Raw genomic sequence first — 25921 nt, 5'->3', positions numbered from 1 at the left:
CACGCTTTTTCAGTTCTGCCCACAAATATTCAATAGGATTGAGGTCAGGGCTTTGTGATGGCCACTCTAATACCTTGACTTTGTTGTTCTTAAGCCATTTTGCCACAACTTTGGAAGTATGCTGGGGGTCATTGTCAATTTGGAAGACCCATTTGCGACCTAGCTTTAACTTCCTGACCGATGTCTCGAGATGTTGCTTTCAATATATCCACATCATTTTCCTTCCTCATGTTGCCATCTATTTTGTGAAGTGCACCAGTCCCTCCTGCAGCAAAGCACCCCCACAACATGATGCTGCCACCCCCGAGGTTCACGGTTCGGATGGTGTTCTTCTGCTTGCAAGCCTCTCCCTTTTTCCTCCTAACATAACGATGGTCATTATGGCCAAACAGTTCTATTTTTGTTTCATCAGACCAGAGGACATTTCTCCAAAAGTTCAGGTTATATCGATATAGGACTCGTTTTACTGTGGATATAGATTTGTTTGTACCTGTTTCCTCCAGCATCTTCAGGCCCTTTGCTGTTGTTCTGAGATTGATTTGCACTTTTTGCACCAAAGTACGTTCATCTCTAGTAGACAGAATGCGTCTCCTTCCTGAGCAGTATGACGGCTACATGGTCCCATGGTGTTTATACTTGCATACTATTGTTTGTACAGATGAACGTGGTACCTTCTGGTGTTTGGAAATTGCTCCCAAGGATGAACCAGACTTGTGAAGGTCTACAATTTTTTCTCTGAGGTCTTGGCTGATTTCTTTTCATTTTCCCATGATGTCAAACAAAGAGGTTAAGCTAGAGTATGATTGTACTAAGCTAGAAGAGCATGATCGTGTTAAGCTAGAGTATGATTGTACTAAGCTAGAAGAGCATGATCGTGTTAAGCTAGAGTATGATTGTACTAAGCTAGCCTCTTGAGACTAGGGGGCAGTATTTGAATTTTTGGAGTAAACGGGCTATTTCTCAGGACAAGATGATAGAATATGCATATAATTGACAGCTTAGGATAGAAAACACACAATATTGTCTGAGAAAAATCCAATCAGGAAGTGACTCTTATTTTGAAACCTCTGCGTTCCTATGCCTCCCTATTGAGCATAGAAAAGGGATATCAACCTGATTCCTTTTTCTATGGCTTCCCTAGAGTGTCTACAGTCACAAGACATAGTTTCAGGCTTTTATTTTGAAAAATGAGCGTGAACGACATTGCGTCAGTGGTCAGCTGGTGGCTCTCAGAGTGATTTGTGCGTAATAGACAAAGGCGGCCATTGCTCCTCTCGCTCCTACTAAGAAGCCAATTGTCCTGGTTGATATATTAACGAATAGATATTTGAAAAACACATTGAGTATTTATTATAAAAAAGCATTTGCCATGTTTCTGTCGATATTATGGATCTAATTTGGAATATTTTTCGGCGTTCTCGCAATTTCCGGTGGATTTCTCAACAAAACTTGAAGAACAAACGGAGCATTTGCTGTCTAACTGGGAGTCTCGTGAATGAAAACATCCGAAGCTCATCAAAGGTAAACGATTTAATTTGATTGCTTTTCTGATTTTCGTGACCAAGCTACCTGCTGCTAGCTGGACATAATGTTATGCTAGGCTATCGATAAACTTACACAAATGCTTGTCTTGCTTTGGCTGTAAAGCATAATTTCAAAATCTGAGATGACAGGGTGATTAACAAAAGGCTAAGCTGTGTTTCACTATATTTCACTTGTGATTTCATGAATATTTTCTAGTAAGATTTTTTGTCCGTTGCGTTATGCTAATTAGTGTAGTTGATGACAGTTCTCCTGGATCCGGGAGGGGTAGTTCTAAGAAGCTAGAACAGCATGATCGTGTTAAGCTAGAGTATGATTGTACTAAGCTAGAAGAGCATGATCGTGTTAAGTATGAAAAGGAATTGGAATTTAAACAGGATTTGGAGCGTTGAAATCAAGCTGCAACAAGAGCGGCTGGAATTGGTTAGGGATGGAAAGCTCTCGGGGGAGTTTGCTTAGGGAAGGTGACCCTGATTTATCTAGGGGTCGCTCCTCTCTTGGTCATGCCCCGGACACTTTTGATATTGTTGGAAACGTACGGCTGTTGCCAAAATTTTATGAGAAGGACCCTGAGACATTTTTTGTTGTTTTTTGAGTGTGTTGCTGAAACTAGTTGGCCTGATTCTGATTCTGATTCTGCGCTTTAATGTTGCAGTGTGTGTTGACTGGTAAGGTGCAGGAAGCATATTCAGCTCTTAGTGTAGCCGACAGCATCAGCTATGCTAAGGTTAAAATGGTTGTGTTACAGATTTACAAATTGGTTCCTGAGGCTTACCGCCAACAATTTAGAACTTTAAAAAGGGCTGATAAACAGACTCATGTTGAGTTTACAGTTTAATCGCTGGTGTTCTGCCTCTGCAGTTAAGACTTTCCAGGGGCTGTGTGATCTGATTATCCTAGAGCAATTTAAGGATACAATCCCTGATTCAATAGCCACATATATTAATGAACGAAAAGTGATGACTGTCTCTGAAGCTGCAGTTTTGACAAACAAGTATGTTTTGACTCACAAAAGTGGCTTTGCAGAGCCACATATTCAGAGTAAGTGGGAGCGTTCGGAGAGATTTGGTTTTTGCCCACGAGACACTCTGGTTCACAGGCAGAGCTTCATTCATCTAGGGTTGAGCCTGGCTCCTGTGGTAAAGCTGGCTTCTGTCAAGAGTGTCAAGACTGTTCTCAGGGCTAAAGGTAAATGTAGTACTCGCACTGTCCCACATCCGTTCTCTCCTTTCACTCCGTCTCATGCCCAGGTACATGTGAAAGTCCCAATTGACCCAGATTATTTACCTTACATTACAGAGGGTTTTGTGTCTCTGTTAGGAAGTAACAACCCAGTGCCAGTGAAGATCCTGAGGGACACAGGTGCCTCTGAGTCGTTTGTGTTAGAGTCTTTGTTACCCTTCCCTGATGAGACTGATTCGGGGAACAGTGTTTTAATTAGGAGAATTGGGTTGAACACTGTCAGTTCCCTTGCATAAACTGATGTTGGATTCTGAACTGGTGAAAGTTGAAGTTGTTGTAGGGGTGTGTCCTTCCATTGCCTGTTGAGGATATCAACGTTATCCTTGGGAATAACTTGGCTGGAGAGCGTGTATGGCCCGTTGTGTCTCCACCTCTAGTGGTTTCCGCTAAGCCGTCGTTTGGTGGGATTCCCGATGAGAGCACGCAGAGTGTTCTCTGCGCGAGCGGTGACTCATCCCATGAGCCTGGGCGACCTGGTCACTGCGCCGGGTAACAATAATGTTCTGAAGAAATATGTCACTACTTTCCCTGTTACTACTTTCCCTCCAATCTAATCAAGGAGCAGTTGGCTGACCCCAGAATATAATCATTGCATGACCAAATTTTGCTTGCTGAACAGTTGGGAATTGGTGCCCATGGCTATATTCTCCAGGATGATGTCCTGATGAGAAAATAGGTGCCACGTAGTAGTTGTTTTGTGGGGGAGGCTATTAGTCAGGTTGTTGTACCAGTTAACTTTCGTGAGATGGTGTTGAAAACTTCCCACGATGATGTTGCTGGACATCTGGGCATGAGGAAAACCTGCAATTGCATACTGAGACATTTTTTTCGGCCTAGGTTAAAGAGGGATGTTTCTGCGTTCATCAAAACCTGTCACACCTGTCAATTAACGGGTAAACCTAATCAAGCTATTAAGCCGGTACTGCGGTTTCCTCTTCCCGTAGTCAGCCAGCCTTTTGAGTATCTGATTGTTGACTGTGTTAGCCATCTCGCTCTAAGAATGGTAGTAGTTAACTGCTCACTGTGATGTGTCAGACTACTAGGTTTCCTGCTGCCTATCCTCTCCGGTCTATCATGACTAAGTCCGTGCTAAAAGCTTTGACTCAGTTTATCTCGCTGTTTGGAATACCTAAGGTTATTCAGAGTGACCGAGGCTCTAATTTCACCTCTAATCTGTTTGGTCACGTTCTCCAACAGCACCATATTAAAACACAATTTGGCTAACGCCTATCACGCGCAGAGTCAAGGAGCGCTGGAACGTTTCTTTGTTGAGAGCTTATTGTACGGAGATGGATAAGGATTGGGAGGAGGGGTTGCCATGGTTACTGTTAGCCGCCAGGGAGGTTTCACAGGAGAGCACAGGTTTCAGTCCAAATGACATAGTGTGTGTGGGCTTCTAGCAGTGCTCCAGGATGGTTGGAAGTCTCCCAAGCCACCTCAGTCCCTGTTATCTTTTGTGTGTGATTTCCGGTGATGCCTGATTTCCAGTCACATGGCCAAAGAGAAACTGTCATCTTCACAGCGGAGGATGAAAGGAATATTTGATCGGCGAGCTGAGTCTCGTCACTTTAGTCCAGATGACCAGGTTCTTGCTCTGCCAAATGTTGGTTCTCTTTTTCAAGGTCCATATACGGTTGTGCACCAGTGTACTAGGCAAAACTATCTAGTTGCCACTCTGGGAATGGAGGAAAGAGTACCAACTGTGCCATGTAAATCTACTAAAACCCTATTATGCACGTTCCTCTGGGGCCGAACAGTGGGAGTCCGCAGAGGACCAGTTCTTTTGGCCGGTACTGATACATCGCTGGGTTCTTCTGTTTGTCATGCTGTGTCCGTGCATGTTGAGGAGAAAGTCCCTGGTCCTAACGATTGCGTACTGCAGAGTAGATTGAAAAATTCAGAGTCACTTGATGTTTTGGATAGCCTTCTCGGTCCAGTCATGTACTTTGAGAGCTGTCGTGGTATTGGCTTGAGGGTGAATATACACGGCTGTGACGATAACCAAAGACAATTCTCTAGGGAGGTATTGTGGTCGGCACTTGATTGTGAGGTATTCTAGTTTGGGTGAACAAAAAGACATGAGTTCCTGTACATTACCAGAATCACACCATGAGTAGCTAATCATGAAACACCGCCTCTCTGATATTCAAAAGTTATTTCCAGCTATATTTAATAATGCAAAGAAAGTTCTGGGCTAATAACGTGATTTTTTAAAATACTGTAAAATTTGCTTAGGAGCCTGAAACAAGGTGGCCATGTCAATCGTTACCATCTAGCTCCTCCTCAGATTTACATGAACACAAGTTACATCAATAAGGGATCATAGCTTTCACCTGAATTCAAGGAAAGAACCGGTGTCCTTAATGTTTTGTACACTCAGTGTATATCTGGAGAAGAGTGTAAAACAATTTCTAGAGTGTTGAAAGTTTCCAGAGCACAGCAGTCTCCATCATTGGGAAATGGAAAAAATATGGAACTACCCAGACTCTGCCTAAAGCTGGCCGTCCGACCAAACTGAGCAACCGGGAAAGAAGGACCTTGGTCAGGGAAGTGACCAAGAACCCAATGACCACTCTGACAGAACTACAGAGTTCCTTAGCTGACATTGGAGAACCTGCCAGAAGGACAACTGTCTCTACAGCACTTCACCAATCTGGGTGGCCAGATGGAAACCACATGACAAAAATGTATTTCTCATTCAATCTGCCGTGTCGACCTCCTATTCTGAGCAAGGGAGAGTGAGACTTGTGGTCAGGCTCGCTCAGGTGAATCACACTTTTTTAAATGCTGATTTGAATGTCATTGACAAAACAGAAAAGTGTAAAAGAATCTTTTCACAAACATCCTTTCTGAATTTAAATGTAATCCCAGTAATCATGAGACGTAATCATCTAGTTTTTCAAAAGTATCTGTAATATGGTTACAATACTTTAGCCTGTAACGTAATGGATTACAATTCCAGTATTTTTGTAATCAGAGAGGACGCACACGTGCCATGGGTGGGTACCTGTAGTATGTGTAGGTTGAATGTGCCAGAGGCTGCCTTTATGAACACATCTCACATCTCCCAGTGAGCAATATTACTTTTGTCTACCCTTGGGAGATTTCACAAGGCAAGATCAAATTCCATCAAACATGTCTTCTATCATCACTTGAATTGGTATTATGTCAGACTGTTAAACAGCCATCACTAACACAGAGAGGCTGCTGCCTACATACAGACTTGAAATCATCGGCCACTTTAATAAACAGAACACTAGTCACTTTAATAATGTTTACATATCTTGCATTACTCATCTCATATGTATATACTGTATTATATACTATCTATTGCATCTTATCCTATGCCTCTCTATTTATATTTATACATTCGTATTACATTCCTTACTTAGCTTTGTGTGTATTAGGTAGTTGTTGTGGAATTGTTAGATATTACTTGTTAGATATTGCTGCACTGTCGAAACTAGAAGCACAAGCATTTCACTACACTCGTAATAACATCTGCTAACCATGTGTATGTGACCAATAAAATGTTGATGTCAACGCAGAGAATCCCCCTTGTCTGGTGAGGAGAAGGAGAAAGAAAGATAGAAAGAGAGGAGGCTGAAGGAAGAAAAAGAGAGGAGGGGGAAAGAAAGAGAGCTTGTGTGTGTGTGTGTGTGTGTGTGTGGGGGTGTGTGTGTGTGTGTGTGTGTGTGTGTGTGTGTGTGCGCGCGCGCGTGTGTGCGTGTGCGTGCATGTGTGCTTATGCATGTGTACTCACAGTGAGTTAGGGCGGCTCTGTGAGTTCTGCCTGGCCATCAGGCCCCCGTCCTGATCTCCGTCAGTGCTGGTCAGGCTGTTGCGTTGGGTCCAGCTGTGGCCGTGGCTGCCGCTGCTGTTATGGTTGACCGCTGCTGTGGAGGAAGAGCGGGTGGCTGATGGGTTGTTGTGGGGGGCGTTGGCCTGGGCCGGATGAAGCTGCTGGGGCTCTGGAGTAGAGTTCACTACCACGCTGTTCCTCTTCTCCACTACGTAACAGCAAGAAGAAGATGTACACTGAGTATACAAAACGTGAGCGGCTGAGAGGAGGATATTTAAGATTGGTGATCAACGTGTCAGCCGCTAAAGCAAATGCTGTCAATGAATGTTTTTCTGCTAATAAAGTCATTTCTTATAAGGAGGACGAACAAATCTCAGGCAATGTGGATGTCTCCTGTCCCGACTGACACTTTGAACACCGAAGAAGGGTGTGTGTGGTAAAGAGACTGTTGTGCTCCTGCCTACCTTTCTGGGTGTGTGTGGGTGTGTGGAAGAGGGTGAGGGGTCTCTCGCTGCAGGACGGGGCTTTGCTCTCTGCGCTTTTCCTCCGAGGCTGCAGGTTGAGCTGTAGGTTGGCCGGGCCACCTCCCGGAACTGGCATATCCTTGAATATCTGCACACACAGGACTGGCAAATTCAACCTACACATACATAGAATACCAGTACCCACCCATGGCTAATATAACTTACTCACACAACTAACTAACTATACATTAGTTCACACAACTATAAATAGTTTGACAGTCCTATAGTAGGGCCTTTGTGAGAAGAGAGGAGACTAGAATGATCCGTTATACATAGCGTAATACTTTCCATTTCACTCCCATAATGGTTTCAGGTTTTCAGCAAGTAATACTGTTGATGCTTATGTACCCAACACTGTCTTGCAGCCTACATTCCTCTGACAACATTGCTCCCGTTCCATTCAGATAATCAAATCAAAACTCTGGGGCTGATGAATCTCAGATCAATCACTGCTCAAGTAAAAGTGGGTCATTCGTTTGCACCGGTATGCTTAGTGAGAAATACTCCTCCACCCTGGCTAACCAGATTATAGTTGTGACTTTTCTCACCCTTCCTCCCTTCCTCTCGTGGGCCCCTTTTCAGAATGTGCTTGACTTACAAAAAACTTTAGGTACTGGGTATTGGACAGAGGTTTAACAGTTGCCCTACACACCATTGTGTATGTCCAGGGAAAGAGTAATGTGGTAAGCGGTGAGTGATAGGGGCTGCGACTTAGAGACTTGTGCCGTCATCCACGTCTGGGTGTTGGACTGTGTTGAACAACTGACTGTCTGACTCACCCTCTCATGGTTCTCGATGAGGATCTCTACCACAATGTTCTGGAACTTGATGTCCATGATGGCGGCCACAGTCTCCTCCTGGGGCCTCAGCAGAGTGGGGCCGAACACCACGCCCAGGTTGGCCACAGTCATCAGGTTCTGCTGGTGGTGACTGGCCACACTGGGGGAGGGAGGGAGGAGCAGGGAGGGGGGGGGGGAAGAAAGGAGAAAGATGAAGAGGTGTGTTTGTGTGTGTGTGTGTGTGAGAGAGAGAGAGAGACAGACAGACATAACGAGAGAGAGAGAGACAGAGAGAGAGAGAGAATGAGAGAGAGACCAAGAGAGAGAAACTGAGAGAACTGAGAGAACGAGAGAGAAAAAGAGAACGAGACAGAGAGAGAGGGAAGGAGAGAGAGAGAGAGAGACATGCCCAAGGCATGTTTTTGCATGATTTGGGAATGCCCAGAGGTCCTCCCACTCTGGAATCAGGTTTTAATGTCTTTATCCACCATTGTTGCTAAAAAATATACCCTTTTCACCAACAACAATCAATGACGATTCTTCCATGGAACTTACCGGTAGCGAAAAACCAATATGGCTAGCCGGACTTACAGCAGCCAAAAAGATGGTTGTGTTGCTTTGGCAAGAGCCTTAATCTCTGTCAAAGGGCGCTTTAATTTATGGACGAAGCTAACATGGAACTTTCTGTGTCCCATATGCATGGTGCTAAAGAGACAAATGTTGAGCTGTGGTCTACTGAAAAAAAATAAGAGAATTGCTATGATATCTTCAGTAAATGGGGTCCTGTGTGGGTGCGGGGTGGGAATGGGTGGGTGTTCAGTTTTTTGTCTGTGTCACCATAAATTTAATTAAATACAATAAATTGACCACCCCAACAACAACAACATAATCTCGCTAGTGTGCTATAAAAGGAGTAGAGTGCCATTTAAAACACAAAATATGTGATTCTTATCTTTTCTTTCTTTCAGTGAGGGGGCTTATTTGGCTCTGTTTAGCTAAAAGATATGATAATGTGGCTTCCAAACGGCTCTTTATTCAGTAGCGCTTAAAATGTACCTAAAAACCATGTTATGTCCGATTGTGACATGCAAGTTCAAATACATTTTAAAGCCAAGAAGTTAAGTTCAAATGCATTTTTACCTGAGCAAATTATTAGATGGCCTGCAAAAAGAATGACGCACTGTAAAAATGTGTGGACTAGAAAAAGGCTCTCTCCTCACTATATATTGTTCCTGCAGTGAGGAATTGCAATCTTTAGTGAATATATATATATATATATATATATAACTCATTTGCAGAAATGTGTTGTTTGGAGCTCAAAAAGCAGTAGTGAAAGTATGCAAATTAGGGAGACAAATTAACGACTCTTTCAAAGATGCGATTTGGTTCCCGACGATCACAAAAAATAACCGCTCTAATAGAGCCGTTCTTTAGCGAATGACCCTTCACTATCACTGATGTGTTCTTTAATTGCAACACATATCACTAATGCCAGTTGCCAGTTGGCCAAAATAACTGATATATCATAGTGCACATGCTAACAAAGTCAAGCCCTTCCTTTAGCTAAATTTCGAACACTTCAACACTGTTATTATCCAACATCTGCCCATTTCGATCTATAGAACAACTGACATGTACGATTTCTGGACTTACCATCTCATATGTAACAGCACATGAAATGCAAATAGAAACGTGAATAGAAATGGTGAACATCAAAAGTTGTGCTATAAATTCACAGACAACACAAAGATTCCTTGATGTCCTTCCAGATTCCCTCTGTCTACCCAAGGATGCCAGAGGACAAAAATCAGTTAACCACCTAACTGAGGAACTCAATTTAACCTTGCGCAATACCCTAGATGCAGTTGCACCCCTAAAAACTAAAAACATTTCTCATAAGAAACTAGCTCTCTGGTACACAGAAAATACCCGAGCTCTGAAGCAAACTTCCAGAAGATTGGAACGGAAATGGCGCCACACCAAACTGGAAGTCTTCCGACTAGCTTGGAAAGACAGTACCGTGCAGTACCGAAGAGCCCTTACTGCTGCTCGATCATCCTATTTTTCCAACTTAATTGAGGAAAATAAGAACAATCCGAAATTCCTTTTTGATACTGTCGCAAAGCTAACTAAAAAGCAGCATTCCCCAAGAGAGAATGGCTTTCACTTCAGCAGTGATAAATTCATGAACTTCTTTGAGGAAAAGATCATGATTATTAGAAAGCAAATTACGGACTCCTCTTTAAATCTGCGTATTCCTTCAAAGCTCAGTTGTCCTGAGTCTGCACAACTCTGCCAGGACCTAGGATCAAGAGAGACGCTCAAGTGTTTTAGTACTATATCTCTTGACACAATGATGAAAATAATCATGGCCTCTAAAACTTCAAGCTGCATACTGGACCCTATTCCAACTAAACTACTGAAAGAGCTGCTTCCTGTGCTTGGCCCTCCTATGTTGAACATAATAAACGGCTCTCTATCCACCGGATGTGTACCAAACTCACTAAAAGTGGCAGTAATAAAGCCTCTCTTGAAAAAGCCAAACCTTGACCCAGAAAATATAAAAAACTATCGGCCTATATCGAATTTCCATTCCTCTCAAAACATTTTAAAAAGGCTGTTGCGCAGCAACTCACTGCCTTCCTGAAGACAAACAATGTATACGAAATGCTTCAGTCTGGTTTTAGACCCCATCATAGCACTGAGACTGCACTTGTGAAGGTGGTAAATGACCTTTTAATGGCATCAGACCGAGGCTCTGCATCTGTCCTCGTGCTCCTAGACCTTAGTGCTGCTTTTGATACCATCGATCACCACATTCTTTTGGAGAGATTGGAAACCTCAAATTGGTCTACACGGACAAGTTCTGGCCTGGTTTAGATCTTATCTGTCAGAAAGATATCAGTTTGTCTCTGTGAATGGTTTGTCCTCTGACAAATCAACTGTACATTTCGGTGTTCCTCAAGGTTCTGTTTTAGGACCACTATTGTTTTCACTATATATTTTACCTCTTGGGGATGTCATTCGAAAACATATGTAAACTTTCACTGCTATGCGGATGACACACAGCTGTACATTTCAATGAAAAATGGTGAAGCCCCAAAATTGCCCTTGCTAGAAGCATGTGTTTCAGACATAAGGAAGTGGATGGCTGCAAACGTTCTACTTTTAAACTCGGACAAAACAGAGATGCTTGTTCTAGGTCCCAAGAAACAAAGAGATCTTCTGTTGAATCTGACAATTAATCTTAATGATTGTACAGTCGTCGCAAATAAAAAATTGTGAAGGACCTTGGCGTTACTCTGGACCCTGATCTCTCTTTTGAAGAACATATCAAGACCATTTCAAAGACAGCTTTTTTCCATCTACGTAACATTGCAAAAATCAGAAACTTTGTGTCCAAAAATGATGCAGAAAAATTAATCCATGCTTTTGTCACTTCTAGGTTAGACTACTGCAATGCTCTACTTTCCGGCTACCCGGATAAAGCACCAAATTAACTTCAGTTAGTGCTAAATACGGCTGCTAGAATCCTGACTAGAACCAAAACATTTGATCATATTACTCCAGTGCTAGCCTCCCTACACTGGCTTCCTGTCAAGGCAAGGGCTGATTTCAAGGTTTTACTGCTAACCTACAAAACATTACATGGGCTTGCTCCTACCTATCTCTCTGATTTGGTCTTGCCGTACATACCTACACGTACACTACGGTCACAAGACAAGGCCTCCTAATTGTCCCTAGAATTTCTAAGCAAACAGCTGGAGGCAGGGCTTTCTCCTATAGAGCTCCATTTTTATGGAATGGTCTGCCTATCCATGTAAGAGACGCAAACTCAGTCTCAACCTTCAAGTCTTTACTGAAGACTCATCTCTTCAGTGGGTCATATGATTGAGTGTAGTCTTGCCCAGGAGTGGGAAGGTGAACGAAAGGCTCTGGAGCAACGAACCGCCGTTGCTGTCTCTGCCTGGCCGGTTCCCTCTTTCCACTGGGATTCTCTGCCTCTAACCCTATTACAGGGGCTGAGTCACTGGCTTACTAGGGCTCTTTCATACCGTCCCTAGGAGGGGTGCGTCACTTGAGTGGGTTGAGTCACTGATGTGATCTTCCTGTCTGGGTTGGTGCCACCCCTTGGGTTGTGCCGTGGCGGAGATCTTTGTGGGCTATACTCGGCCTTGTCTCAGGATGGTAAGTTGGTGGTTGAAGATATCCCTCTAGTGGTGTGGGGGCTGTGCTTTGGCAAAGTGGGTGGGGTTATATCCTTCCTGTTTGGCCCTGTCCGGGGGTGTCCTCGGATGGGGCCACAGTGTCTCCTGACCCCTCCTGTCTCAGCCTCCAGTATTTATGCTGCAGTAGTTTATGTGTCGGGGGGCTAGGGTCAGTTTGTTATATCTGGAGTACTTCTCCTGTCCTATCCAGTGTCCTGTGTGAATTTAAGTATGCCCTCTCTAATTCTCTCTTTCTCACTTTCTTTCTCTCTCTCGGAGGACCATGCCTCAGGACTACCTGACATGATGACTCCTTGCTGTCCCCAGTCCACCTGGCCGTGCTGCTGCTCCAGTTTCAACTGTTCTGCCTGTGATCATTATTATTTGACCATGCTGGTCATTTATGAACATTTGAACATCTTGGCCATGTTCTGTTATAATCTCCACCCGGCACAGCCAGAAGAGGACTGGCCACCCCACAAAGCCTGGTTCCTCTCTAGGTTTCTTCCTAGGTTTTTTGCCTTTCTAGGGGGGTTTTCCTAGCCACCATGCTTCTACACCTGCATTGCTTGCTGTTTGGGGTTTTAGGCTGGGTTTCTGTACAGCACTTTGAGATATCAGCTGATGTACGAAGGGCTATATAAATACATTTGATTTGATTTGATTTTGATTTGAATGCAAGTGAAATCTAACCCATGAAGACCAGTTCGGGATTATCCATAATCCTATCTCAGCATGCTGGACAACAACAAAGAGGGTAAGAGTTTTAGGTCTGCAGCCTGCCTCTGACACTAACCTACCGTCACCCTGACATAATCCTAATGCTGGAGGATCACTGAGACAGACAGATGGCTCCACTGCCTCAATTGGACAACAATACCCAAAAGGATAGAATGAGGCCAGGACCAAACTAATGCTGTGTGTTGATCGTGGTGTGTAGTAGGGGGGAACACAGGGGAAAGCTTGGAGCCATTACTGCATACTGATGTCAACAATACAGTGCAGAGTTCATTACCAAGCCAATCCTCTTATAGGCGTGGTCATGGTCATGGTCATGGCCGGATCCCTTTTTCTGTGTTACAAATCCCCCTGACCGTACTGCGCTGATGACCACGACTACAACTGAGTCCCCAAATTGCCCCTTATTCTCTATTGAGTGCACAACTTTTGACCAGGTGCCATGTGGCTCTGGTGAAAGATAGTGCACTGTATAGGGAAAAGAGTGCCATTTGGGACTCGGTTGTAGTCATGGTCATCAGCGCAGTACGGTCAGGAGGATTTGTAACACAGTGAAAGGGTCCGTGGACCCCGGGCCTAAACTTAACCTACTTTGCCAAGTGTTTGGTAAGCAGGTCCAGCATCTGGCGGTTTTTCTCTGGGAGCCGGTGGATGATGCTGTGGATCTCTGTGATCCTCGCCTCCTGATTGTCCAGTTCTACAGAGAGAGAAGGGGGCGTGGGGGGGGGGGGAATGGAGGGGGAGAGATGGAGAGAGAGAGAGGAGGGGAAAGGTAGAGAAGAGATGGAGGGGGAGAGAGTGCGAGAGAGAGATGGAGCAGAGGGGAAGAGATGAAGGTGGAAGATGAGGTTAGTAAGGACACTGGCTTCCTGTACTCCTCTGTCTAAATAACCGTGACAACTTCATGTAGAACACTATTTTTGCCATTATCATAACATATTGGCGCTGTTGCATTTACCAGAAGGCTGGTGAAATAATACTATAATACCCTGCCCTTGGTTAAATTCCCCTTTAACTTCCCACACGGCCAATATACTATACTGCTGCTTACCACAAGAGCTTATCATACCACAGATTTGATCAAAGCACTTATTCCTTGGAGACTGAGGTAACTATCGGTTACAACCTGCATGTAGCTTCTGAATGCAGCCAGCATCATCCTTATCCTCCATTAACCTGAGAGAGGTTTGCCTCAGAACACCTTCACTACTGAACCCTACAGTACCTCTGTCCTAGCTTCGTGATACCAGACCAGTCAACACTGAACAACAGCTGGAGTTGAGGCTACCTCTCTCTCTCTCCTCTAGTGTCTTCTGGACTGGGACAGGGCTGCCCAACCGGGGTCAAGAATCGAATCAAATCGAATTGGTTACCTTTCAAGTCATTTGAGCATATAGTTAATATTCCATTGGTTCCATTGCGCCAGCCTGGCAAACACAATGAAAAGCAGCTGAAGTTCGAAACACAGATACATCTGAAATAAGACAAATGCCATTTGAACCATTGCACAAATGGGTCACTGGGCAGGTGTGTGTCTGCAGGTCAGTGCACTGTGCCGTCTCAGAGTGGTCCAGCCAGCTAGGTTACAGCCAGAAAGCCAGCCAGGCCTCGGGGAGCAGACAGCTGATGGATGGCCCTCATCAGTCACCACAAAGCCAGTTGACAGAGCATTCACAGGGGGTGACACTACATCATACCCCCACTGTCACCTCCCCACCGCAATCGACTCCCAGTGTCTTCGCATACACACATACCTGCGCGCGTACACACACCAACATTTTTTTTATTTAACCTTTATTTAACTAGGCAAGTCAGTTAAGAACAAATTCTTATTTACAATGATGGCCTACAAAAAGGCAAAAGGCCTCCTGCGGGGACGGGGCCTGGGATAAAAAATTAAATAAAAAATACAATATAAATATAGGACAAAACACACATCACAACAAGAGAGACAACACAACAGTACATAAATAGAGACCTAAGACAACAACATAGCAAGGCAGCAACGCATGACAACACAGCATGGTAGGACCACAACATAACAACAACATGGTAGCAACACAACATGGTAGCAGCACAAAACATGGTACAAACATTATTGGGCACAGTCAACAAATGGCAAGAAGGTAGAGACAACAATATATCACACAAAGCAGCCATAACTGTCAGTAAGAGTGTCCATGATTGAGTCTTTGAATGAAGAGATTGAGAAAAAACTGTCCAGTTTGCGTGTTTGTTGCAGCTCGTTCCAGTCGCTAGCTGCAGCGAACTGAAAAGATGAGCGACCCAGGGATGTGTGTGCTTTGGGGACCTTTAACAGAATGTGACTGGCAGAACGGGTGTTGTATGTGGAGGATGAGGGCTGCCGTAGATATCTCAGATAGGCTTAAGAGGGTTTTATAAATAAGCATCAACCAGTGGGTCTTGAGACGGGTATACAGAGATGACCAGTTTACAGAGGAGTATAGAGTACAGTGATGTATCCTATAAGGAGCATTGGTGGCAAATCTGATGGCTGAATGGTAAAGAACATCTAGCCGTAATCTAGGATGGGTAGAACAGTCATCTGAATCAGGGTTAGTTTGGCAGCTGGGGTGAAAGAGGAGCGATTACGTTAGAGGAAACCAAGTCTAGATGTATCTTTAGCCTGCAGCTTTGATATGTGCTGAGAGGACAGTGCACCGTCTATCAATACTCCCAAGTATTTGTATGAGTTGACCACCACAAGCTCTAAACCCTCAGAGGTAGTAATAACACCTGTGGCGTTATTATTTTTACCAAACCACATGACCTTGTTTTGGAGATGTTCAGAACAAGGTTAAGGGTAGAGAAAGCTTGTTGGACACTAAGAAAGCTTTATTCTAAAACATTTAACACAAAATCCGGGGAGGGGCCAGCTGAGTATAAGACTGTATAATCTGCATATAAATGGATGAGAGAGCTTCCTACTGCCTGAGCTATGTTGTTGATGTAAATTGAGAAGAGCGTGGGGCCTAGGATTGACCCTTGGGGTACTCCCTTGGTGACAGGCAGTGGCTGAGACAGCAGATTTTCTGACTTTATACACTGCACTCTTTGAGAGAGGTAGTTAGCAAACCAAGCCAAAGTCCCTTCAGAGACACCAATACTCCTTAGCCGGCCCACAAGAATGGAATGGTCTACGGTATTAAAAAAGCTTTGACCAAGTCAATAAAAATAGCAGCACAATATTGCTTAGAATCAAGGGCAATGGTGACATCATTGAGGACCTTTAAGGTTGCAGTGACACATCCATAACCTGAGCGGAAACCAGATTGCATACCCGAGAGAATACTATAGACATCAAGAAAGCCAGTCAGTTGATTATTGACAAGTTTTTCGAAACACTTTTGATAAACAGGGCAAAATAGAAATAGGCCTATAACAGTTAGGATCAGCTTGATCTCCTTCTTTAAATAAAGGATGAACTGTGGCTGCCTTCCAAGCAATGGGAACCTCCCCAGAAAGGAGAGACAGGTTAAAAAGGTTAGCGATAGGCTTGGCGATGATAGGGGCAGATGTTTTTTGGGGGTCGAGTTTAAGGAGCTCCTCAGTGACTGCCTGCAGAGAGAAACTTTGTAGCGTGGCAGGGGAAAAAGAAGTAGAAGCATCGGGGATAGTCGCATTGGTGGCAGGTAGACTAGTGGTTAGAGCGTTGGACTTGTAACTGAAAGTTTGTCAGCTCGAATCCCCGAGCTGACAAGGTGAAAATCTGTCGTTCTGCCCCTGAACAAGGCAATTAACCCACTGTTCCTAGGCCGTCATTGAAAATAAGAATATGTTCTTAACTGACTTGCCTAGTTAAATAAAGGTAAAATAAAAAATTAGGGGTGGGAGATGAGGAAATGTTGGACGGGCAAGGAGGCATAGCTGAGTCAAACAGGAATTCTAACTTAATGAAGTTCTGATTAAAGAGTTCAGCCATGTGCTTCTTGTCAGTAACATTTGAGAAACAGATGCCTCACAAGTCCTCAACTGGCAGCTTCATTAAATGGTACCCGCAAAACACCAATCTCAACGTCACCAGTGAAGAGCCGACTCCGGGATGCTGGCCTTCTAGGCAGAGTTGCAAAGAAAAAGCCATATTTCAGACTGGCCAATAAAAATAAAATATTAAGATGGGCAAAAGAACACAGACACTGGAAAGAGGAACTCTGCCTAGAAGGCCAGCATCCCGGAGTCGCCTCTTCACTGTTGACATTGAAACTGGTGTTTTGCGGTTACTATTTAATTAAGCTGCCAGTTGAGGACTTGTCCTCTTGCTCAGTTGTGCACCAGGGCCTCCCACTCCTCTTTCTATTCTGGTTCGAGACAGTTTGTGCTGTTCTGTGAAGGGAGTAGTACACAGTGTTGTACGAGATCTTCAGTTTCTTGGCAATTTCTCGCATGGAATAGCCTTCAATTCGCAGAACAAGAATAGACTGACGATTTTCAGAAGAAAAATCTGGCCATTTTGGGCCTGTAATCGAACTCACAAGTGCTGATGCTCCAGATACTCAACTAGTCTAAAGAAGGCCCGTTTTATTTATTCTTTAATCAGCACAAAAGCTGTGCTAACATAATTGCAAAAGGGTTTTCTAATGATCAATAAGCCTCTTAAAATGATAAACTGGGATTAAGTAACACAACATGCCATTGGAACACAGCAGTGATGGTTGCTGATAATGGGCCTCTGTAGATTTTCCATTAAAAAAAATCTGCCATTTCGAGCTTCAATAGTCATTTACAACATTAACAATGTCTACACTGTATTTATGATGTTCTGATGTTATTTTAGTGGACAAAAAATGTGATTTTCTTTAAAAAACAAGGAAATGTCTAAGTGACTCCAAACATTTGAACGGTAGTGTATATATATATATATATATATATATATAGTTGTTTATTAGGTAGCTGGGCGGCTACCTGCTGCCCCAGCTACCTGCCACCCTATTTATATATATATATACACATACAGTATATACAGTGCATTCAGAAAGTATTCAGACCCCTTCACTTTTTCCACATTTTGTTACATTACAGCATTACTCTAAAATTGATTAAATGTTTATTGTTTCTCATCAATCTACACAAATCTTTCGCAAATGTATTACTAATTAAAAGCAGAAATACCTTATTTACATAAGTATTCAAACCCTTTGCTATGAGACATGAAATTGAGCTCAAGGCATTCCTGTTTCCATTGATCAACCTTGAGATGTTTTTACAACTTGATTGGAGTCCACCTGTGGTAAATTCAATTGATTGGACATGATTTGGAAAGTACCACAGTTGACAGTGCATATCAAAAGGAATTGTCCATAGAGCTCCGAGACAGGATTGTGTCGAGGCACAGATCTGGAGAAGCGTGCAAAAAATGTCTGCAGCATTGAATGTCCCAAAGAATACAGTGGCCTCAATCATTCTTAAATGGAAGAAGTTTGGAACCACCAAGACTCTTCCTAGAGCTGGCCACTAGGCCAAACTGAGCAATTCTGGGAGAAAGGCCTTGGTCAGGGAGGTGACCAAGAACCTGATGGTCACTCTGACAGAGCTCAAGAGTTTCTCTGTGGAGAAGGGAGAACCTTCCAGAAGGACAACCATCTCTCCAGCACTCCACCAATCAGGCCTTTATGGTAGAGTGGCTAGATTGAAGCCACACTTCAGTAAAATTGTAACGATTGTCTTCCTCTTCTGATCAGGAATAGGATGGATCGGACCAAAGCGCAGCGTGGGTAGTGTTCATGTTATATTTATTAGAACAGAAACACTAAACAAAATAACAAACAGAGTAAAACAAAACAGTCCTGTAAGGTGCAGCAACACAAAACAGAAAACAACTACCCACAAATCATAGTGGGAAAACAGGCTGCCTAAGTATGGTTCTCAATCAGAGACAACGATAAACAGCTGCCTCTGATTGGAAACCATACCAGGCCAAACACAGAAATACAAAAACATAGAACAACACATAGAATGCCCACCCCAACTCACGCCCTGACCAAACTAAAATAGGGACATAAAAAAGGCACTAAGGTCAGGACGTGACAAAAATACACAACAGCCTGCTTGAAGTTTGGCGAATGTTCACACAAGCACACAACCAAGACAACGCAGAAATGGCTTCAGGACAATTCTCTGAACGTCCTTGAGTGGCCCAGCCAGAGCCCAGACTTGAACCCGATCGAACTTCTCTCTGGAGAGACCTGAAAATAGCTGTGCAGCGACAATCCCCATCCAACCTGACAGAGCTTAAGAGGATCTGCAGAGAAGAATGTCAGAAACTACCCAAATACAGGTGTGCCAAGTTTGTAGCGTCCTACCCAGGAAGACCCGAGGCTGTAATCGCTGCCCAAGGTGCTTCAACAAAGTACTGAGTAAATGGTCTAAATACATATGGAAATGTGATATATATATACACATTTTGCAAAAAATTATAAAATCCTGTTTTTGCTTTGTCATTATGGGGTATGGTGTGTAGATTGATGAGGGAAAAAAAACATTGAATCAATTCTAGAACAAGGCTGTAACCTACCAAAATGTGGAAAAAGTGAAGGGGTCTAAATACTTTTAAATACCTTAAAAAAATTAGGTTTAGGGTTAAGTTTTCGGGTTAAGATTAAGATTAGTGTGTGGTGCGTGTCTGTGGTCATTTAAGTGAGTTTGTGTGTGACAGAAAGTGTATGAGTATGAGTGTTCGTGTCTGGTAGGTGTGTGTTTTCCTGCTGGTGCATGCCTCAGACTAGGTTCCTGATTGCACACAGCCTTCCCTCCCAAAACCGGAGCAGAGCAAAGAGGGGCGGGGTGGCTCAGGAGGAGGAAGAGGAGGTGCTCGTAAAATAGAGTTCATCTTGGGGCAATGGCCTGATGTCAACCAGCATGCAGTGCCTGGAGGAAGCAGACATCTCAGAGCAGGCAGGTATGCGGCAGCCAATGACACAGCAGATATGAACGGGGAGAGAGGGAGAGGGGGGGAAGAGAGAGGTGGATAGAGAGAGAGAGAGAGAGAGAGAGAGAGAGAGAGAGAGAGAGAGAGAGAGAGAGAGAGAGAGAGAGAGAGAGAGAGAGAGAGAGAGAGAGAGAGAGAGAGAGAGAGAGAGAGAGAGAGAGAGAGAGAGAGAGAGAGAGAGAGAGAGAGAGAGAGAGAGAGAGAGAGAGAGAGAGAGAGAGAGAGAGAGAGAGAGAGAGAGAGAGAGAGAGAGAGAGAGAGAGAGAGAGAGAGAGAGAGAGAGAGAGATGGGCTGCGGAGGGAAGGGGACGGAGAGAGAGAGAGCGAAAAAGGAAGAGAAGGAGAAAATGCAGCTCTGGCTAATGTAAGGACCAATTAGTGGACAGGGAGATGGTAAATGGAAGTTTGGGGGAGGGGGCAATAAATATATTATAGGCTATATTCGTTGTTGTTGTTGGTTATCTTTCCCATCCTCCATCATCCCAGCTGGCCCCACTGAAAAGCCATTTCCTTTATGGCTTGCCAAGGACACACCCTTACGTCCTGCTTCTCCTTCACACGTCAACCCCACTACTGCCCAACGGAGCTAAACCAGGCCATCAAATTCAAAACCAGACTGGTTTATCAAAACAAAGTCAGCGGAGCTGCTATCAGGAAGAGGAAGAGGGGAAAAGAAGTGGAACCAGATCAACTGTTGAGAGAGAGAGAGAGAGAGAGAGAGAGAGCGAGAGAGAGAGAGAGAGAGAGAGAGAGAGAGAGAGAGAGAGAGAGAGAGAGAGAGAAAGAGAGAGAGAGAGAGAGAGAGAGATAGAGAGAGAGAGAGAGAGAGGAAGGAGGAGGAGAAAAAAGACTCACTGGCTGCCTTGATGAAGCTCCTTTGATACTGATAAGTCATAAGGGGCGCGGGCAGCATTCTGAGGAGAGAAGACACAGAGAGTCAATGGGCACAGCGGCAGGCAGGCAGAGAGTCATGGCCCTCCACTCATCAGGCTGATTTCCCTCTTCATTAGGCAGGCGGAAAACTGGGCTGTTTGTGTATGTGGGTCTCCTCAGTCCTAGCCCTCTACCCCCTCCTCCTCTCTCATCTCTTCTTCATACTAACCCCTCTGCTCTCTCCCATGGCCCTCGATCCTGTCCTCCTTAGCTCTACTCAGCAGGCCAGGGCCATACTGGACAACCACATGCTCTCAGCCCTCTCTCACTCGGTGCAGTGTTATTGTACACACTAACTGCAGTACTCATAGAGAGCCTGTGTTCCTTTACTATCTTTAGTCATTCCCATGACTAGACCTGGGCAATGGATTCACAGTACTGTACCTAAGGTAGTACTTGATTGCGCTGGTGATGGTCTTGATCTCCCATTCTGTACTGTCCAGCTCCACGTCAGCACAGGTTTTAGGATCTGTCAGAGGGAGAGGATAGATGTCATCATCTGTCATTTGAGGAGCTTTGTGATTTCAGACGTTTGTGATTGAACCTATCTATTGTATTCTATTTGGCAGTTGTCAGTATATTCTCTCCTCCAGTCCTCTACCAGTTCTATGGTCACCTCCTCCTGTGCTTTTCCGTCTGTCAGTCTCAGAGCTACAGTATATCTACAGTAATTTAACTTGTTTTGCATTATTTATACAGTTGCATAAATTGCCTATTCCCCATAGCTATTCACATAAATCCGCAGGATGGTTTTCTACCGTTTTCTACTACAGTATAGGCTCCCCAAACAGGAGGAGCAGGAGATTCCAGCTATCAGAATAAGACAGGTTGTGCAAACAAAACTACCGCATAAATGTTAAATAAGTTAGATTCAATCTTGCCCTCAAATATTACCTGTTCAGATTTGTTTTTGGGGCAAGGACTCAATCTTTCTCTAACACACACACACACACACACACACACACACACACACACACACGCGCACACGCACATACACATGCACACACACACACGCACACACACACACAGCTCCATTATCTCTCTGTCTTACCCATGGCAAGACCCAGGAGTTTCTGCACCCTGGAGTTTACTCCAACAATCCTGTACAGGCCCTGCTCGTCAATGCCTGTGGGACAGGACAGAACAAGACAGATATCTATAAAGATTGTATAGGACTTGTAAGAGTGACCAGTGACACCAGGTTCACAATACAGTAGTACTAGAGACCTGTGATGCCTGTAAGCAGCCAAGCCTTAGTTCATTACCTCTGGTCTCCACAGCGTAGATAAACTTCTTCACAACGTTGAAGCCAACCACATCCAGCTGAGCCACTGAAAGATGGAGAGAGAGGGGATGGGGAGGCAGGGTGGGGGAGGCAGGGTGGGACAGTGAGAGAGGGAGAGGACGAGAGAGAGAAAGGTAAAGAGAGAAAGAGTGGGATGAAGAGAGATAGGCGGAGAGAAAAATAGAGGGAGAAACGGAGGTAGAGAAGTGAATGAATCCCATCAATTATCAGTGTGCATTCATACGGACAGATGGTAGAGTAAAGCAAATTAATACCAATGTGTCACTTACGGCCTTCACTCTGGCTGTCTCTGTTTAAGTTATAGACCTAGAAGGAACAGAGACACCCAGTTACCACGGTTACACAGCTTAGCGTTACCGCCATCAACCACCACCACCGGTCACAAGCACCTATCCGTGTACTGAACACAGGCTGTACTTGCATAAGCCCATGTACACTATGCTGTAATGTTGTAGTACGGTACATTGACATCAATGGAAGTTGCTACGGACTGAAGTGGCTTCCTAAAGGAGTTGAAGGTTAGTTAGCCAGCTATGCCACGAATCCCTGTGGCGGGCTATATGCATATGAGTACACACACACACACACACACACACACACACACACACACACACACACACACACACACACACACACACACACACACACAGTCACGCACACGCACACACACGCACAGGATGAGTGTGTAACCCTGGCAACGTACCGGTTCTCTCCCATCCATAGCTTCCATCCACAGCCTACGGTCTTCCTCCGATAGAGCTTGCATGGTGATCACCCCTGGCCTGCAACGCACAAACACACACAAAGATCAGCATTTCATCAAACGCAACACACCACGTAGCAGTGACTGACAGAAGGAAATCACTGCTACATAAGGGGGTTGTCCACCCTCTTTGGGTCCTCTGACATTATTAAACATTATCCCCCATCAAGTCAATCTGCTGCTTCCACCACAACCATCCCAACACAGACTGACACCTCTATCAATCCGACCCCGGCCCTATCCGAAACTACAACTAAGCTACGCTCATCCCTGGCCAGCGTTGCCATATTTCACCTGGCCCTGGCAGCAGGCTCACCTTCAGCTGTCAACACAGTCCTCCATTAAAACCACAGACACACACACACACACACACACACACACACAAACACTCTGGGGCAGAGGACGCCATAATGCACGGCTCTCACTGACAGTCACCCTCAAGTTATGTCTTTGCGATGCCTCTGCGTGCTAAAGCATGTTGAGGCCAGCTTTAACTTTCCTGCTGCTAACAACAACAGTGCACTGCATCTAGTGAACAAACACGCACACATACACAAACACTCTGGGCAGAGGACAAACAAACACCATGAATAAATTACGAGGGTTGAGTGAAGGAATGGGCCGATGCAGGAGGAGGGAGATCAGTGGCTGAAGCGGCCACAGTAGAGCTAGCGTTAGTTAGGGAGTCACTGGCTCTGCTGCTTTATATACAGTCAGACAACACCCTTCTATGACCGGGCTGGAGACGTGGCAGATATCTCACTTAGCGTTCGTCATCTAACATCCACCGCTTGACAATCCATATTAATAAGATCCTCTGCGTTGAGCTCCGACCCCACAGTCAGTCAGCCACAGCCTCAGCCCAGCGACACTCGTGAGCACCGCCATGTGGTTGCAATGGGTAACAACAAGCTGGTAGCCAGCAGCAATGACTCACCTGTCGACAGCCTCCACGTCGAAACAGAACCTCTTTTCTATAGAATCCGTCTTCCGTCTTGTGCAGGACTTCAGAGTGAAGCTCTCCTCCTCCCCCTGCAAGACGGAGGAAGCCTTAATCGACCTTTAAGAAGAGACATTTATGACACTCAAGTTCAACCAATGGGAAGTGCCTTCCGCCACGTGTATGGAACCAAGTCATTTTAAGACACGTCTTTGATTCTCACAGTGAATTGTGGACAAGGATGGATGGACTCAAAGGATCTAGGAAAAAAACTGGTGAGAAACTTTGATGTAGGTTATTTCCGTGCAAGCATCTCACAGCCCATCTCCTCCCCATCTCCCCGTCATTCCCTCTCTTCCCCATCTCCTCGCTCCTTCAAAGGGAGTGTATTAGCAACTGAAGTGTCACCACTGTTTGCACAGAGAATCCTGGGAGACACAAGGCAGCAATCCTGAGACGGAGCCTCAAGCCACGACTCTGATGTGTTCTGAATGATACCTCCTCTCCTCTCTGATCCTTCCTCTCATGTCCATTATCATTTTCTGCCCTTCCTACTTTACTCCTCTGCTCTCCCACCGTCACCTCTCTCCTCCCCTGCTCTATCTCCTCTCATGTCTTATCCTCTATCCCCTATTCTGCCCTTTGTCCTCTTCCTCCATCACTTCGTCGCCCTCTTTCTGCCATCCTTTTCTCCACAGTACACTTCAATGAGAGGAACAGTGAAATGAGGAGCGATATACTACCACTGAGTGTTTGTCCTTGCCCACTGACAGTGACAATACTGAGGTGTCAGGGGCAGATGTGCCCACCAGGAATCACTCTTTCAGATGCATTTTAAAATTTACACTGAACAAAATATATGGTATGAGCAGGCATAAGCTACCGACCAACAAACACAATTGCCTTTTATTGATGGAAATTTGAATGCACAGAGACACTGCACCGTGACGAGATCACGAAGCCCATTGTGAGGCCCATTTTTTAAGGTATCAGTGACCAAAAGATGCATATCTGTATTTCCATTCATGTGAAATTCATAGATTAGGGCCTAATGAATTTAATTCAGTTGACTAATTTCCTTATATGAGCTGTAACTGTATCTTTGAAATTCTTCCATGTTACATTTATATTATACAAGTAAATACTTGTATTGGTATTTTCTCTTTATTGAGATAGAAAGTCACAAACGAAAGGGGAAGACATTCAGGTAAAGGAAAACAGATATGAAGGCGGAGTTTGAACCCATACCACAAAGGTCAAGTTATAGTCTGGAGTAAGCAGCACTACCACAAGGCCAGACTCCAGCACACAGATGTATTTTGAAGCACTAATCAACTGCAGTCAAATCTCGGTTTGGCGGATTCCAGGAGAAGGCTACCTGCCCCAATGCAGGTAGCCAACTGTGTGCCAGCTGTAAAGTTTGGTGGAGGAGGAATAATGGTCTGGGGCTGTTTTTCATGGTTCGGGCTAGGTCCCTTAATTCCAGGGAAGGTGAATCTTAACGCTACAGCATACAATAACATTCTAGACAATTCTGTGCTTCCAACTTTGTGGCAACAGTTTGGGGAAGGCCCTTTAATGTTTCAGCATGACAATGCCCCCATGCAAAAAGCGAGGTACATACAAAAATGGTTTGTCGAGATCTGTGTGGAAGAACTTGACTGGCATGCACAGAGCACTGGCCTCAACCTCATCAAACACCTTTAGGATGAATTGGAACGCCAACTGCGAGCCGGGCCGAAACACCCAACATCAGTGCCCGACTTCACTAATGCTCTGTGGCAGAATGGAAGCAAGTCCCCCAGCAATGTTCCAACATCTAGTGGAAACCCTTCCTAGAAGAGTGGAGGCTGTTATAGCAGCAAAGGGGAACCAACTCCATATTAATGCCCATGATTTTGGAATGAGATGTTCCATGAGCAGGTGTTCACATACTTTCATGTAGTGTATGTATAGGGGTAATGTGATGAGGCATCAGGATATATGATAAACAGAGTAGCAGCAGCAGCGTATATGATGAATATGTGAGTGTGTGTGTGTGCGTGTGTGTAGAGTAATTATGAATGTGAGTGCATGTTATGTGTGTGTGAGCAAATTAAGTGAGTGTTGGAATGTCAGTGTGCGTGAGTGTTTAGATTCCAGTGAGTGTGCATAGAGACAGTGCAACAACAACAAAAAGTACAAGGGTCAACTCAGAT

At 44.6% G+C, this 25921-nt stretch overlaps 1 protein-coding gene across 3 annotated transcripts in view; it reads right to left on the bottom strand.

Annotated features, from left to right (window-relative positions):
* The window catches only part of LOC110537768 (rho GTPase-activating protein 26), a 128097-nt gene that overhangs the window by 28271 nt on the left and 73905 nt on the right, over window positions 1-25921 (bottom strand). For all 3 annotated transcript variants that reach the window (XM_036937776.1, XM_036937777.1, XM_036937778.1), the window contains exons 10-20: window positions 23721-23815; window positions 22724-22802; window positions 22290-22326; window positions 21980-22045; window positions 21766-21840; window positions 21099-21183; window positions 20637-20695; window positions 13427-13532; window positions 7890-8049; window positions 7051-7198; window positions 6548-6794 (exon numbers count right to left, since the gene is read on the bottom strand). In XM_036937776.1, the coding sequence (XP_036793671.1) occupies window positions 6548-6794; window positions 7051-7198; window positions 7890-8049; window positions 13427-13532; window positions 20637-20695; window positions 21099-21183; window positions 21766-21840; window positions 21980-22045; window positions 22290-22326; window positions 22724-22802; window positions 23721-23815 (1157 nt within the window). The remainder of the gene's footprint in view (window positions 1-6547; window positions 6795-7050; window positions 7199-7889; window positions 8050-13426; window positions 13533-20636; window positions 20696-21098; window positions 21184-21765; window positions 21841-21979; window positions 22046-22289; window positions 22327-22723; window positions 22803-23720; window positions 23816-25921) is intronic.

Source organism: Oncorhynchus mykiss, chromosome 12, assembly GCF_013265735.2.
Source record: "Oncorhynchus mykiss isolate Arlee chromosome 12, USDA_OmykA_1.1, whole genome shotgun sequence".
NCBI lineage: Eukaryota > Metazoa > Chordata > Actinopteri > Salmoniformes > Salmonidae > Oncorhynchus > Oncorhynchus mykiss.
Note: the sequence above shows the minus strand (reverse complement) of the source record. Positions and strands in the feature narration are given on the sequence as shown.